Source organism: Girardinichthys multiradiatus, chromosome 11 (genome assembly GCF_021462225.1).
Source record: "Girardinichthys multiradiatus isolate DD_20200921_A chromosome 11, DD_fGirMul_XY1, whole genome shotgun sequence".
NCBI classification, from domain to species: domain Eukaryota; kingdom Metazoa; phylum Chordata; class Actinopteri; order Cyprinodontiformes; family Goodeidae; genus Girardinichthys; species Girardinichthys multiradiatus.
Genome location: NC_061804.1, coordinates 9,404,942 through 9,416,756, shown reverse-complemented (window position 1 = coordinate 9,416,756; position 11,815 = coordinate 9,404,942). Strand labels below are relative to the sequence as shown.

The 11,815-nt window shown below is 38.8% G+C and overlaps 1 protein-coding gene across 1 annotated transcript; it reads left to right on the top strand.

Moving 5' to 3' along the window:
* The first annotated feature begins 4,403 nt into the window (after positions 1 to 4,403).
* Positions 4,404 to 7,699, top strand: LOC124876735 (ATP-sensitive inward rectifier potassium channel 1-like). Its single transcript, XM_047379722.1, has 2 exons — positions 4,404 to 4,638; positions 5,983 to 7,699. The coding sequence occupies exon 2, from the start codon at positions 5,990 to 5,992 to the stop codon at positions 7,136 to 7,138; it is 1,149 nt and encodes a 382-aa protein (XP_047235678.1). The 5' UTR covers positions 4,404 to 4,638; positions 5,983 to 5,989; the 3' UTR covers positions 7,139 to 7,699.
* The last annotated feature ends 4,116 nt before the right edge of the window (positions 7,700 to 11,815 follow it).

Sequence of the window (11,815 nt, the reverse complement as noted above, 5' to 3'; positions counted from 1 at the left end):
TTTTTGTTTTTCATTAATGCCTTCTGGTAAGAATCCCAATAAACATTTATGAACCCATCCATCCATCCCAGATTTAAGGGTTCTCATTTGTTAAACAAATATGACAGATAAATGGGTCTCTGCATATTCTAGTAATTTGATTTTCTAATCAGAAAGCAGCAACGTAAATGAAAAAAAAAAGTAGCTCTTTGATTTTTACTCTAAATTACAAAGTATCAAACTCAAATACGACTAGTTTTTTGTGATAAAAAACGGAACTACAATTTTTAATATGGTCATTTTATTTCCAAATTAAATATGAATAACAAAATCTCTGTCTCAAAAAAATCAATGTTTTTTATACTCTGCGACCATCACATATTGTGACTCTAAGAGGCGCTGTTTCTTCTGTACGCCCTGATTTGCCCTAAAGGAGGAATGTACTTTGCAAATAGTTTTTAGTTTGTCTAAATGCACAAAAAATACTTTGCAAATAAGCATGCATATCAACCAGCTTATTAAAGTGTGTAAAGAGGACAGTTCTGTGCATATAATAATAATAATTAGTGAGTAATTTAAGTAGTTTAGTTACAGCATCTGTCACTTCGAACTTCAAAATGTTCATTGTAAATATGGCCTACCTCTGAAACCTAAACACTTTTAACACAAAATCTCCACACATTTTATCCTTAACATCCAGAAATTGTGACTGGAATGTAAAGTTAGAAAGCAAACTTTCCAATCTTTGCAGTCTATATATAAACATTATTTACCACTGACGTTAGTGTAGGATCTCTGCTCCTCCCCTTCTGGTTGGTTCTGGCAGCTCATTGTCTGCAGCTGCAACGCATTCTCCTAATGAGCTCATGGGCTTCTTAAGGTAGCTGCTGATACAGACCTTTGCTGGAACATAACCTCAGTTATGTGGACTCCTGTCTGTCTGTCTGTCTGTCTGTCTGTCTGTCTGTCTGTCTGTCTGTCTGTCTGTCTGTCTGTCTGTCTGCCTGCCTGCCTGCCTGCCAACATCTGGTAATACTCCCTCCTAAGGACTGCACTGTAAATATTCTCATCACCAGTACTCTCTCTCTCTCTCTCTCTCCTTGGATTCCTGGGTTTACCTCCTCCTCCTCTGGCATCTGGACAACTCCAACTCAAGATTCCTTAAACAAAGTCTACAGTAGAAATAAACCTAATTTACTGTCTTATCCTGTGTGCTGAGTCTGTTTCATCCTCTGGTTTTGTTCTACTTCGACTATCTAAGCCACAGGTGTCAAACTGCAGTCCTCAAGGGCCAGTGTCCTGCAACCTTTAGATGTGCTTCTGCTTCAGCACACCTGAATCTAATAATTTGGTCATTAGCAGGATTCTGGTGAACTTGACTGCATTCTGAGGAGGTAATTCGGCCATAGATTCAGGTGTATTGGACCAGGAACACATCTAAAAGTTTGAGGACATCGGCCCTCGAGGGCTGGAGTTTGACATCCCTGATCTAAGCAATTCATGATAGTTAGAGTGGGTAGTGGAAAAACAGAAGCTCAGGTGTTACCAGAAGATGTGACCAAACTCAGTAAAAGGTGTTGACATGAGAAGCGGAGGGTTTTATACAGGTCAGAGACCGGAGGGTCGATTTCATTAGTTTGAGGTTCAAACGGTTTATTTCAAGACACATACAAAAAGAAATTACCAAGGATAACCCTCTTGAGACAGGAAAAAGTTTTGCTCCAACAAGGAGATTCCCACAGTGGACAGATGCTCCATCTCTCAGGTCTTATGTCAGGGCTTAGCTTTTAATCTATGAATTAAAGAAATAATTTAAAGCTATATAGTTCCTCGGCTGGAGATATATTTTTAAAGCTTCACACATCTATAATCCTCTACTTTCCTCATTTTAATCACAGCCTGTGGAATATGTCGTCATGGTCAGGTACAAGGACCAGACTAAAAATGAGAGAAGAAGCTGCCAAAGTCCAAACAAAACCTTACAAAAACCTTCAGAAAGCTTGGAGAACTACAGATCAAGACCACTGGTTGCTTGTAAATAAAACATGGATAGAAATGTTAAAGATATACCCCAATAGCACAGGCAATTCATTACTTTTAACCAAATTAAAAAGACTCATGAGATGAGTTAAATGGGAGTTTTTTCCTCTCCACTGTCGCTACATGCATGCTCAGTATGAGGGATTACTGCAAAGTCAACGCCAGTGACTGTCCACTGTCTCCACATGCTCATCCTGGAGGAGCGAATGCTACAAGTCTCTGACTGGATGCAATCTGCTGGGTTTCCTTAGATAGAAAAACTTTTTATCCAATTTGAATAAATAACTGAATCTGACTGCACTGTTCAATGGTTAGGATTAATTGGAATGTATGAACCTGATTGTTGTGAAGTGCCTTGAGACAACATGTGTTGTGAATTGGCGCTATATAAATAAAACTGAATTGAATTGAATAGATGACTGATCCCTCGGTTAAAACAGGCACAACTCAGGGATGTGTCCTCGCCCTCTACTCCTTTACCCATGACTGCCCCTCCCCCTATCCGCACCAGAGCTTATGATGCCACAGTATCACCATCATTTCCCCAATGCAGGATGAATACAATATTTTATGGCAATATATTGTATTGTATTTTATTCCATTCTATAAGAGGACTGATAATTTCAGACAATTAGACAGCCAATAGGAAAGAGGCTGCACATGTGACAAAAAGGTGTTCAGCCACTAATCTGTGGTAAGTGGGGAGAGTCCTGACTTTAAAGTTTCTTGGCATCACATTTTATCTGATCTCTCCTGACCCCAAACACTATCATCAAGTGGGGAAGGCCAACAGAGGCTTTACCTGCTCGGGAAGTTTAAGCAAGATTACTTCTCTTGTCACCTGCTTATCAACGTCCATCCATCTACAAAAGAAAGCCTCCTGACCCAGTCTTGTGCTGCAGTAGGTGGTGAGGGCTGCAGAGCAAATTACCAACACACCAGTACCTCCCCCTCAAAGAAATACACTCACCAACTACAAAAGAAGGCCAGCTGTACTTTTAAGGACCACACCTATCTTGGGCATCATCTGTTCTTCTTATTACCTTCTGAAAAGAGATACAGGCTCATCTGAGCTATTTTCTGCTCTCCGGCCATTCATGCAAAGAAGGAACAAACACCCATACCCAAAAAAAGGCCAAGAAAGCTAAACTATTTCTAAACATAATGACAACAAAATGTCCTTTTCTATTCTATGAAGAGTGAAATAACTACATTGTAGACAAAAAGTACAGTGTAACACTAAAAGCATGGCACAGATTTTTTATTTAAATTAAATACAATGTTCCAATCACTGAACACACTGGGATTCTGCTCATTTACCCTAATTGTGGTTTTGTGTAACTTGCCACAAAATACAACATGCAGCATTTCCTCCAACTTAACTTCCTGTATCACGATGCAAATCACCAGCAAAAGAGCAAGGCATGCTGTCGCAAACCACACAAACATCGTTGCTTATCTCTGAGGTATAAAAACAGCCCCTATAACACAGGTACAAAAGAACAGAGAAAGGTTTCAGATTTGGAAGTCATTGAAACTTCTTTGGTGCTATTAAAATAGATCAGTTTAAAAACTGTGTGTAAAGTTGGCGTTAGCCAAATTAAGGCTCTGACTGAGAGACCCCCTCCCTAAACATCAAATCAACCTAAGCTGTTAAATTGAGAAAATGTAAAGACGTTTTCTTGTTTCTAGATCGACTTTTGGATTCCTGTTCAGTCCTGTTTGAACAGAGCACCAGTCAGAACTGTACAGCCACTCATGATGAGCATAGATGTTGTAATAATTTAAAACACCCATGTCAAAACATCTTTCTTTTCAACTTTCTTTCAACTTTCAACTTTCTTTTCAACTTTCTTTTTTGCACAAAAATAGCAGAATAGACAAAGATTGCTCTTTATGGTTTAAGATGGATGTGAGAAAGTAATGTGCATAATATGCAACCTAGAGTGTAACAGGTCTAACTTATGTGTTGAAAAAATCCTATTTTTCATTGCTGAATGTAGGTCCTTGCAGGATTTTCTTTATTGATGGTCGTTTCGCATGCACCACTGCAAGCGTATTTTATAGATCCAAGACGTTACACAGATATAAAACCTGCAGCCAGCAGAACAGGCATAGCAAGAACACCGTGCCCCTGCAGCTCTTCATTTTGATGTAAATGTGAGGCAACCTTGCAGGTTCAAACTGGGGGAGGGGCACCAAAGGAAATGCAACTGGAGGGATCTTTTGTGTGGCCTCCTGTAAATTCCAAATGTACTCAAGAACTGAAAACAAAAACAGCATGAGTGCTGGCCAACTTTGGTCGCCTCAAGTGACGTACCTACTGCCCCAACAAAGAAAGCTAAACTGAAGGCATTCAGACTGCTGTTTTCCAGAATATTCCTCCCTCCCTATCCTGGTCAGACGTTTACAGAATCAAAACCATGAAGGGAATCGCCTTCGGGGAGTTCAGCAGCTGTATGAGGTCGGTGTACATGGTGGCATGTGGCTGGGATTAGGAAATTTCACTGTGGATTAAAATCTTTCCAACGCCTCCATGGCCACCAGCTAAAAGAAAAGGAGCCCAAAGCTCTAGCACAGATCCAGTGAGAACTCCGGGCCCACAGTCTCACTGAGCAGGTATGTCCAAACTCAACCTTTCTACTAAACCCACAGTAAACTACAACTATTGGATTAATAATGCAAGATAATGTATTTTATGACCTGCTGATTGGTAAATTAACTGTTTTCACCTTTTCTTTTATTAATGGCAGACGTTTAGCAGAGAAACAGGTGTGTTCAACATTTATGATGAATAATCAGAAATCATTGAGAAGTTACATTATTTATTTATAACTATGTTTGTTATTAATATTGGGGGGAAAACAATAAATCACAAGATATCATAAGATTTGTTTGACAATTGTGACAAAGCTGTGGTAATATTATGATTAATATAAAATTGCAATGTAACTCCTCGGTCGATAATAAAACATTTAGCTTATAGAATCCTAGTTTTATACACGTCTCGAGACAAAACAGCAATTCTTAAGTAAGCTTTAAACTGGATCTTATGCACTGCTACAGTCTGAAATGGTACAAAACTGCCATTCAGCTGGACAATTAAACTTATATGCAGTTTTATCCTGATGCACTCCAAATCTTATAATGAATAAGAAAATGATCTGAAAGTGACCATGTTGACGAACGTTAGCACTAAAGGCATAGAACAAGCATTTTGTAAATTCAGTGTAGCAACACTTTTGCTAAAATGTTCAAAATAATGTATGCAGCAGATTTAAAGAGATAAAAACCATCAGAAGTGTAAGGATAAAGTGTATCATTGCTTTCTATCAGTATGCCTTCTATGCAGAACAGCCATATTGGACTTTGAGGTCAGGGTCGGCGTACTTTAATGTTGAATTTCCACCTTTGGTGTGTGTTCCAGTAGACTTTTTTTTGGTTGGAACATCACTCCACTGGAAACCTAATTGTAAAAATGACAATAAGTATCCTTCTTTTAATTAGCAGCTGCCATAAAAGGTTTTCAAATAACAATAAATGTGTGAAAGGCAGCTCCACTGATGTGGTTCAACATCATGGGTTCATAGTGTTTTTCATCAGATTAAGGGCTGAGATGGAGCTCAGACCGTCTCTCGTCCATATAGTAAACTGTAAAGATTTATTAGCAGTGAGAAAATCAGGGATATTAGACTTAACTTTGTCTTAAAGTGAGTAGTAACATAAATGATTGGTTGAAAAACACTGAAACACACCAAACTGTTTTTCTACCTGGATCCAACATGTGAAAATATAGTTACAAGGTTTAAATAAAATGTATTTTTCCTACTTTTTAGGATAATTTTTGCCTCTTCATCCACATTTGGAGTGATTACAGGAAATCTTCCTATGTCTGATATTAAAAAAATTTCTTCTTTGGCTAATGTATAACATTCTGTTACTGACCTGTGTTTGTTTCTGCAGCTCCAGAATGTTCCAGCTGCTCCCGGGTCACATCCAGCCGACTGGACACCGAACCCGAAAAAGCCGCCTGGTCACCAAAGACGGGCACTGCAACATTGAGTTTGGCAACATTGAATATAGCAACCATTTTGCCTTCGTGGTGGACTTCTGGACCACCTTTGTGGAGATCCGCTGGCGCTTCGTTCTCCTCCTGTTTGTGGCTGCCTTCACTGGCAGCTGGTTTGTGTTTAGTCTGTTGTGGTACTGGATTGCAAAGAGCAACGGGGATCTGACTGTGCAGAACCAAACAGAGGGGCACGTCCGATGTATAGACAATGTCAACGGCCTCACGACGGCGTTCCTGTACTCATTAGAGACCCAAACCACCATTGGATATGGTGGCAGGGCACTGACTGGGCACTGTGCTGGCACAGTGGCTCTAATTATCTTCCAGTCTCTAGTTGGGGTCTTCATCAACTGCTTTATGTGTGGCATGATACTGGCCAAGATCTCCTTACCCAAAAAAAGGGCAAAGACTGTCACGTTCAGTAACACAGCTGTCATCTGTTTAAAGAAAGGAAGTCTGTGCCTGCTCATCAGAGTGGCCAACCTCAGAAAGACCTTACTGATTGGAAGCCAGATTTATGGGAAGCTGCTAAAGACAACCACTACGTCTGATGGCGAGACCATCATCCTGGATCAGGTGGATGTTGACTTCACGGTTGATGCTGGCAAGGATAACTTATTTTTTGTTTGTCCTCTGACGCTCTACCACGTCATTAACAGATCGAGTCCGTTCTACGAGCTGACCGCCGACACTCTCCCCCTACAGGACTTTGAGTTGGTGGTCTTTTTAGATGGGACAGCTGAGTCAACCAGCTCCTCCTGCCAGGTACGAACCTCATACATCCCACAGGAGATTCAGTGGGGCTATAGTTTCCTTCCCATCATCTCCCGCACTAAAACAGGAAAGTATAGAGTGGATTTCTCAAACTTTTCCAAAAGTGTCCAGGTCACCACACCACACTGTGTCCACTGCTTTGAGACAGACGTAGACCAGAGGAACCACAACAGCTACAACAAGGAGAACCACAGCAGCCACCTGAAGCTGGGCATCGACAACCTGGGCTTCCAAGTGATCGACATTCACGACCCTGTGGACGTCACGAAAATGTGAGATGATCCTGTTCTAGAGTAAAAGTAAAAGCCAAGGAATCAGGATGTGGGTCGACCTTTACGAAATCCACTTTTCAGTTTTAGTCAGACTGTTTCAAATATTTCAAGAACTAAAGACTAAAGTAAGGTTTGACAGTACTAAGGCCAGTAAAGGAGAACGGTGAAACTGGCAACTGACTGACATTAGACTGCTCATTACAATAAGACCCCACTGGGGGTTTTATGGGAGTAAAAATGTGGAAGACACTTCGAAGTTTTGAAACGGTAAAAGAAATAAAGCAGTGAATGGCACAGTGGGCATTTCATGAGAAGATTCGAGTCTGATCCTGTACTAATAACAGATTGTGGGCTCTGAAGCCTATGACAGGAAATGTAGAAGAGAAGAAGCTCATTATTGTTGGTTAAAACACTAACTCTGTGGTGTTGTAGTCATGTTGACAGATCCCGTATTTCATGATAACGGGGAAACAGTTTGGGTAGCTGTTAATATCATAATTTAGTTAAGGTCAGTCTAGCTGTTGTAGGTAAAACTTTGTAACATCTCAGGGAACGTAAGAATCTTAGCTGGAATAAATCTTGTTTTTCACAGTTATTTGTCTTAATTTTCATTATTGTCATATTCATCATCAGAATAAGAAAGTAATTATCCACTACTACAAAGTTAGAAACCTTACATGCTCCTTTCCTCTGCAACACTACCCTTATATTGCACATTTGTACCTTGCTGCTACTTTGAAAGAATAGAATGAGATAAAAACATTTTGAATTAATAAGAGTAAAACTTTTAATTTCTATTTGCTGATTAATATATTGTATTTCAGACAATTTATTTTTCCCACACAAACACTTCCAGAGAGCAGTTTACATTCACTCACCGTGAACATGAAGTCATATAATTTTGGAGCTTTTAAACATTTATTTGAAACATTCTTTTTCCAGGGTGGAATAATTATGCAAAAGACAACTTCAATATTTTTAAAAAACCATTTGAAATGTGCAAAGGTTTTAATTTATTGTGTTGTTCTTCTCTAGTTCTCTAGTCTCTAGTCCCTCTAGGTGGGCCATATGGATATTTTTTGATAATGATAAAAGTAATGATATAAAAACTATTTATAACCTATTTTCCTTCTTTTTTAGGTAACTTTGTGCACCACAAACACGATACTGCTCTTGGAAAATATACCCATTTTGAACTAGTCCTCTTCAGGACACCAAATACATGACACACGTCTGATTTTCTTCACTAAACTGCACACAGTGACTGCATTTAATCGTATTTTTTAGTGTATTGATATTTAATTATGCTCTCATGGAACCAACAGTGGAGAAAATAGTCAAAGAAATAATACCGACAACACACCCAGTTTTTGGAATTGATCTTTGTCACGGTAATTCAAAATTCATTTCATATTAAGAAGTTTTCTGTGATTAATGCCTACCACCATGAACCCTCAATTTCATTGTACCCCCCAGTACAATGAAAATAAAGACTATTCTATTCTATTCTAAAATCTTACAGAATCCTGTTTTAACCAAGCTCAAAACCAGCTTTGATGTTTGTTTGGGATTACTATAAAAAGTTTGAATGTATATAGTGCTGTTCTAGTCATACTGACAACTCAAAGCATTTTACACTAGACCCACATTCAAACAGTTGCACTCACAAATGCTGCACATTCATGTTCAGATCAGTAGGCAACTTTGGGTTAGGTGCCTTGCACAGGGTGGAAGATGGAATCAAACCCACAATTTTCAGATTACAAGACGACTACTCCACCCACTGAACCAGTGTCGCCCTCCTGTCCTGTTGGAAATTTGTTGTGTCCAGCTATTTATTAGAGGTGAAGTTAAACAATTTGAAGGTATTCTTCCTTATTCTTTGTTCCACCCACTTTGTGCTATGCACTACTGGCAGCAAAACAGCAACATACCATGTTGCTACCACCACCGTACTTGATATTTCCTTCAAAGGTGTTAGGTTTTAAAGCCTCACCTTGACACCTCTGAACAAATGTCTTGTCCCTTATGAGCAAAACGTTGAGTCTTTCACTCTTCTGACCACGAAAATGTTTGTTTGCAGAAGGTGTTTGGCTTCTCAGCATATGACAGTACACAGGAGGCCTAAGCACGGCCAGGTCCTGGCTTGATCCAGTTTTCTAGAGAGTGAAATTTGGACACAAAATATACAGACCCGTTCAATAAATAAGAATATTGTTGAAAAGTTCATTTATTTCAATAATGTAATGCCACAAGGTTAATGTCTCCAGATTCACTCGTGTCCGTTCGTTCAAGGAGGAAAAAAAAAACTTTCACAGTACTCTGATGTAGAAAGAAAATAAAAGACAGTTTCACAACATCTTCTTACAAGACCATACAAAAGCATCCCGGCCCCACTTTCCTTCCAGAATAAACAAACTACGGTAGAAAAACTGTGTGGCTCTGTCCTAAGCTGCACCGCCTACTTCTGCAATAGCATCTAACCTCCCCCGTGCTGCCCCTCCTTCCCCTAATATCACAAAGTCCCGAGATCAAAACTAGAAACCAGCCTTTTCTCAAAACCTGTTCACAACACCCCAACATATAAACATGAACGTAATAAAATAATTCTACTTTAATTTTAACCCTAAATTTATTATTAAATTACTATTGAAACAAAATAAGGTTTAACAGAAAAATAAATACTACACTGCTCAAAAAAATAAAGGGAACACTCAAATACATCCTAGATCTGAATGAATGAAATATTCTCATTGAATACTTTGTTCTGTACAAAGTTGAATGTGCTGACAACAAAATCACACAAAAATCATCAATGGAAATCAAATTTATTAACCAATGGAGGCCTGGATTTGGAGTCACACAAAATTAAAGTGGAAAAACACACTAGAGGCTGAACCAACTTTGATGTAATGTCCTTAAAAGGTGGTGTCCAGAAAACAATGTGGGTTACATTGATAACTGGCGAACATTTTGGGGAAAACCTGGTCTGATCCAGAGAGACGGCATCCATCCCACTTTGGATGAAGCAGCTCTTCTTTCTAGGAATCTGGCCGAATTTATTAGTTCTCCAAAACTCTGACAAGCCAGGGTTCAGACCAGGAAGCAGGGTCGTAGTGTAACACTCCTCTCTGCAGCTTCTGTACTGCTACCCACCCATTACCCTATTAAGACAGTGTCTCGCCCACGGCCAAAATTGAATAGATTAAAAAATAATCTAAAAGGAGGAAATCAGGAAAATCTCATAAAAATAAACACAACTCAGACTAAAAAGAAAAATAAAACAATTAAATGTGGCTTACTGAACATAAGATCTCTCTCTTCAAAAACTTTGCTAGTTAGTGACCTGATTTGTGACAATCAGATTTATTTATTTTGCCTCACAGAAACCTGGCTGCAGCAAGAGGATTATGTTACTATAAATGAGTCAACTCCTACTAATTATTTAAATTTTCACATTCCTCGAAATACTGGGCGAGGAGGAGGAGTAGCAACCATCTTTCAGTCTGATTTATTGATTAGCCCCAGACCAATCAATAGCTACAACTCTTTTGAATATTTAATCCTTAGTTTTCCTCATCCACATTGCAAAGCACTAAAACCACTTCTGTTTGTTGTTTTGTACCATCCACCAGGCCCTTACTCTCAATTTTTAGATCAGTTTTCAGACCTTTTATCTGATGTAGTGTTAAATACAAATAAAGTTATTATAGTGGGGGATTTTAACATTCATGTTGACGCTGAAAGTGCTAGCCTAAATATAGTGTTTAATGCTATCTGAGACTCAATTGGCTTTGCTCAAAACATTAACAAACCTACCCACCTTTGTCTTCATTCTCTGGACCTTGTGCTGACATATGGCATTGAGTGTAAAGACATAACAATATTTTCTCATAACCCTGTCCTGTCTGACCATTTCTTAATAACCTTTGAGTTTAATTTAACTGAGTACTCCACACCTGAAAGAAAATTTCATTATAGTAAATCATTATCAGGCGATGCTGTAACAACCTTTAAAGAATCTGTTCCACTTTTGATTTCCTCATTATCACTGAAAAGCACAGTGGAGGGCAATAATTCTGTTTCTGCCCCTTCACAAATTGATTCTTTTGTTCATAGTGTTTCTTCATCATTGCGTGATGCATTAGACAATGCGGCCCCGTTGAAAAAGAAGGTAATTATTCATAGGAGGCTTGTTCCTTGGTTTAATTCAGAGCTGCGTACTTTAAAGCCCAATGTTAGAAAATTGGAGAGAAAATGGCGCTCTAGACACCTAGAGGATTCCTACTTAATCTGGAAAAATAGTCTACTGTTGCATAAAAAGACACTTCGTCAAGCTAGAACAGCTTATTTCTCATCATTAATAGAAGAGAACAAGAATAATCCTAGGTTTCTCTTTAGTACAGTTGCTAAACTTACACAGAGTCATAGCTCTGTTGAGCCATCCATTCCCTTAGCTCTTAGCAGCCATGACTTTATGGGATTCTTCTTAAATAAAATTGATTCTATTAAAAAGAAAATCTTTGACATACTCCCGAAAATGATTACTTCATCCTCAGCAAGTGAGACAACATTGGCAATAACTGCAGAACCTGATTTGTGTTTGGACTGTTTTGATCCTCTGGAGCTTCCTGAGTTATCAGAAATATTAGCTTCATCTAAACCTTCAACGTATATGTTA

Excerpts from the sequence above, each read along its gene's own strand:
- LOC124876735 (XM_047379722.1), top strand. The coding sequence starts at position 5,990 with ATGTTCCAGCTGCTCCCGGGTCACATCCAGCCGACTGGACACCGAACC.